The 3,864-nt window shown below is 39.1% G+C and overlaps 1 protein-coding gene across 1 annotated transcript in view; it reads left to right on the forward strand.

Annotated features, from left to right (window-relative positions):
- LOC145656075 (prenylcysteine oxidase 1-like) overlaps positions 1-3,518 on the forward strand; it is an 8,512-nt gene extending 4,994 nt beyond the window's left edge. The window contains exon 3 of the mRNA XM_081709491.1: positions 785-3,518. Coding sequence (XP_081565617.1) covers positions 785-1,446 — 662 coding nt within the window. The 3' untranslated portion in view covers positions 1,447-3,518. The remainder of the gene's footprint in view (positions 1-784) is intronic.
- The last annotated feature ends 346 nt before the right edge of the window (positions 3,519-3,864 follow it).

Consider the following 3,864-nt stretch of genomic DNA (forward strand, 5'->3'; position numbering starts at 1 on the left):
CAAAAAGAACACTGCTGCCTGTCTGAAGTTTGATCAAAGTCACATGGATAAGCTAGAAACTGATTGGAAGAATGTTCTGTGTACAGATTAATCCAAAATAGAGCTGTTTGGTTTAAATGAGCAAACCAACTGCTGCATTCCAACATAAGAATCTCATCCCCGGCATGAAGCACAAGGAGTGACAGTACTGAAGGGAGGTTTGGTGCTGCTTTGCAGTTTGTCATTATTGATGGAGCTACTGCAAGCGAATGTTGGGGTATATATCCATCAACTAAAGCTTAGCCATAATTTGGTCATGCAGCAAGACAGAATTCAATCTACAAAAAAAAGTTTTAAAGGAGAAGAAATGTAAGATTTTATAATTCTGAAGTCCAGATTTTAACCCCATAGAAATGTTGTGGAAGGAGCTAAAAAAAAAAAAAGCAGTTAATGCAAGAAAGCCTACCAACATCACTGGGCAGAAGTGGTTTTGTTAAGAGAAATGGGCCAAAATTCCTCCAAACCGTTGTGCAAGAATGATTACCAGTTATTGGAAATGTTTATTTGAAATTATTGCTGCTAAAAGGAGACACCCCAGTTACTGAAAGCAAAGGTTCACATACTTTATCCAACAAAGGTATTTGGTTTTGGATCATTTTGCTCAGTGGAAGAGGGCCCTGTTTTGTATTGTTTATTTGGGTTCTCTTTGTTTAGTTTTAGGACTTGGATGAAGATTAGATCACATTTCTGGTCAGAATTATGCAGAAATACTGAAAATTGTAAAGGGTTTCCTTGTTCATTCTAGGTGAATCCTACCAGTATGAGGTCACGTATACTACTCAGACTGAGAAGGCATCCGATCTCTATGACATCGTAGTAGTAGCTACCCCTCTCCAGCAAAATGTCAACTCGGGCATCTCCTTCCAAGGCTTTGAACCCCAGTTACCAGAGATAGCTGGCTCCTACCATCAGACTGTGGCCTCCATTATCCATGGCTACCTCAACTGTAGCTACTTCAGCTTCCCTGACCCCAAGCTCTTCCCCTTTGCAAGCATACTGACTACGGACACACTAGGACTGTTCTTTAACAGCGCCGCCAGCGTATGTCCTGTCAACATCAGTGCTGGTTTCCGCCGCAAGCAGCCACAGGAGGCCGGAGTCTACAAGGTCTTCTCGCCCAAGCCCCTGGAGAAGCATGAGCTGAAGACCCTGTTCAAGTCGTACTATTCAGTGCAAGTTACAGAGTGGCAGGCATACCCGCACTATGGGAGCGCTCAGGACCTGCCACCAGTGGTGATGCACGACAACCTCTACCACCTCAACGGCATCGAGTGGGCTGGAAGCGCCATGGAGATGAGCTCCGTGGCAGCCAAGAACATTGCACTGCTGGCTTACCACCGCTGGAACAGGCAGCTGGAGATGATCGACCAGAAGGACCTTATGCACAAGATCAAGACTGAGCTGTGACGCAGCCTGGTGCTACAAAGGGAGATGAACAGTTGGCAGCAACAGGCTGGAAACATCTGAGTGTTGAGCTACAGCGGTTTTATGTCTCTAACTGAGCTGAGACCACAGATTTCAACTGTTTGTATGTAGCTTTTCTTTCCCTAGTAATAAAACAAAATCAATTGACTTCAAGAAACAAGTTGCAAAATCAAAGGCAAAATTAATTCTCATGGATAAAGGAACAAACTTCAGAGTACCAGAGCTTTTGGCCACAATGAAGAAGAAGTAAGGAATAGTGTGGTCAGGTGCTCTACTGTAGAACCATTTCAGCAGGCAGAAACTGGGAGGTACCATGATCGCTTGACCTGAGAAGCTCATCGCCTCTGAAGTGTAAAATGCAAAGTTGGATGGCACTTGAGTGAACTATGCAGAATTTTTTACTTTTGGGACATGGACAGGTATGTCTGATACAAAATTCCAGCCATTCCAAGGGTAATGCCAATTTTCATTTCATAAGATGCTCAATAGTCTGTTTAAAAATACTGGTGTATTTGAGTCATTGCTACTATGAATAAAGGTCGATACACATATGTCAGATTTTCATTTTCTGTAGATAGTTGCAGGTATTCTTTAGATAATTGTATTAATGTTTCACCATTTAGGTGACAATTTGAATTCCATTACTGAGAAGATAACAGGACTAATACATTACTATTCACAATCATGCCACAGGCCAGTTACAGTGTGTATCTGTACAGTAATTATATGAATCCATGTTATATTTTGGTAAAATTAGTCATGAAATTCTGCTCACACTTTAATACTGACTTATTTTATGGAGTGGAGCCACTTAAACTATGTGTAGATATTATATAAAATTAGTAGTATGATTATGCATATTTAATCTGGATTATTTAAAATACGTTCGTCATTAACCGTTATTACTTTGTAGTAACCAAAATTCGTATTAAACAAAACCCTTTTCAGGTAGACTCGCTAAAACAAAACTCGTTATATATGATGTCACTAAACTGTTAGAACACCTGGAAGTTAATTCTATTATACCGAATTTTGTTCGCGAATTAGCCTCATATTTTAATTAAATATCAGGTACAAATCATGAGAAAATGTCTGAGCGGTCTTTAGCCACATCAATGATTATAGTCGCTTTGTTTTGTTGATTGGTTGTGGAGTTGTCCCGTTGTTAATTTCCAAAGGGCTTGCGTGAACGATAACTTTTTTCGAGCTCAGTGTAGCGTATAAGTTTACCATAAGGAAAACATAACTGACGCAAAGGATGTCGATTTGTGCAAAAGTCGAACCCTGATTTTCACCACTGATTGATTACTAGGACTCACACTCTAGCTACTTGTTAACTATACAGAGTTTAGATCTACTGTTATCGTTTTCTTTTAAGTAAAAATGTACTTTTTAAAAGCCTATTTTCCCCTGTGTTATTATCGTGACTGTAGTCCTTTTTCGCACACGCAGGGCTAAAATTACGTTGAACGGAACAGGTGTAATAATTTCGTTATGTAAAACAGCAGTGGGGATATAACAGGATTCTGGTCATTGATGGGGATATAACAGGAAATTGCTTCCCACAAACAATATTTGGTATATTACCTTATTCACAAATATATTTTCTTTAAATGTTACAATACAATACAAAATGTTAATACAAACTGTAGAAAGTGAGAATTATTAACAAACTCTACCTGTCCTACTTCGGATGAGCGATAGAGGGCGAAACTTGCAGATGTGGATATTTCTTCCCCCTCATCCTGTTTTCTCTGCCAAAGCCTGTGGAGAAATATAAAAGGCTTTTGTATTACACTGCTGTGAGAATCCAGTGTGATTCTCAAGAGGATAAAGTTGGAGACCTTTGTCACAAGTAAAATATTTTTAAGATGAACACATTGTGAGCTAGACACCCAAATCTCCTGGGAATGTCGAAAGCTGTCTTTGTACATATAAAGCTAGCATGTTTAGCTTTTTTCCCCTTTGGATGTAAATTGAAACCTGCTTGTAGTAGTTCTTAGTTTTATTCTGTATAGAGCTAAATTATGCATAAACGTTATCTTATGCTGTTGTATGCTGTCTTCCTTAATGAAATAATTCCGTAATATGCTGTTATGTGTTCCGTTATCTTACAGCACGTTCTTTAATTACTAATTTATGGAAAAATGTCATCATATGATTTTAATATATATATTTATTTTGTATTAAGTTGTTTTACTGCCCTATCATATGCTGACATACTTTCCATCCTGAGCTGGACAGACCTTTGGATTCACACACAAATATTCCACCAGCTTTCTTAGAGAACAGTCAGTGTTGCACGGGAGGACTCCAGGAAACAGCAGAAACAAACAGTGCCTCCATCCCCTCTGATTGTTTGTGGAATCTATTTACATAGCAACCCATTCATAACTATCA

This window comes from Electrophorus electricus, unplaced genomic scaffold, assembly GCF_041902795.1.
Source record: "Electrophorus electricus isolate QZ-2024a unplaced genomic scaffold, ASM4190279v1 Scaffold443, whole genome shotgun sequence".
Lineage (NCBI taxonomy): Eukaryota > Metazoa > Chordata > Actinopteri > Gymnotiformes > Gymnotidae > Electrophorus > Electrophorus electricus.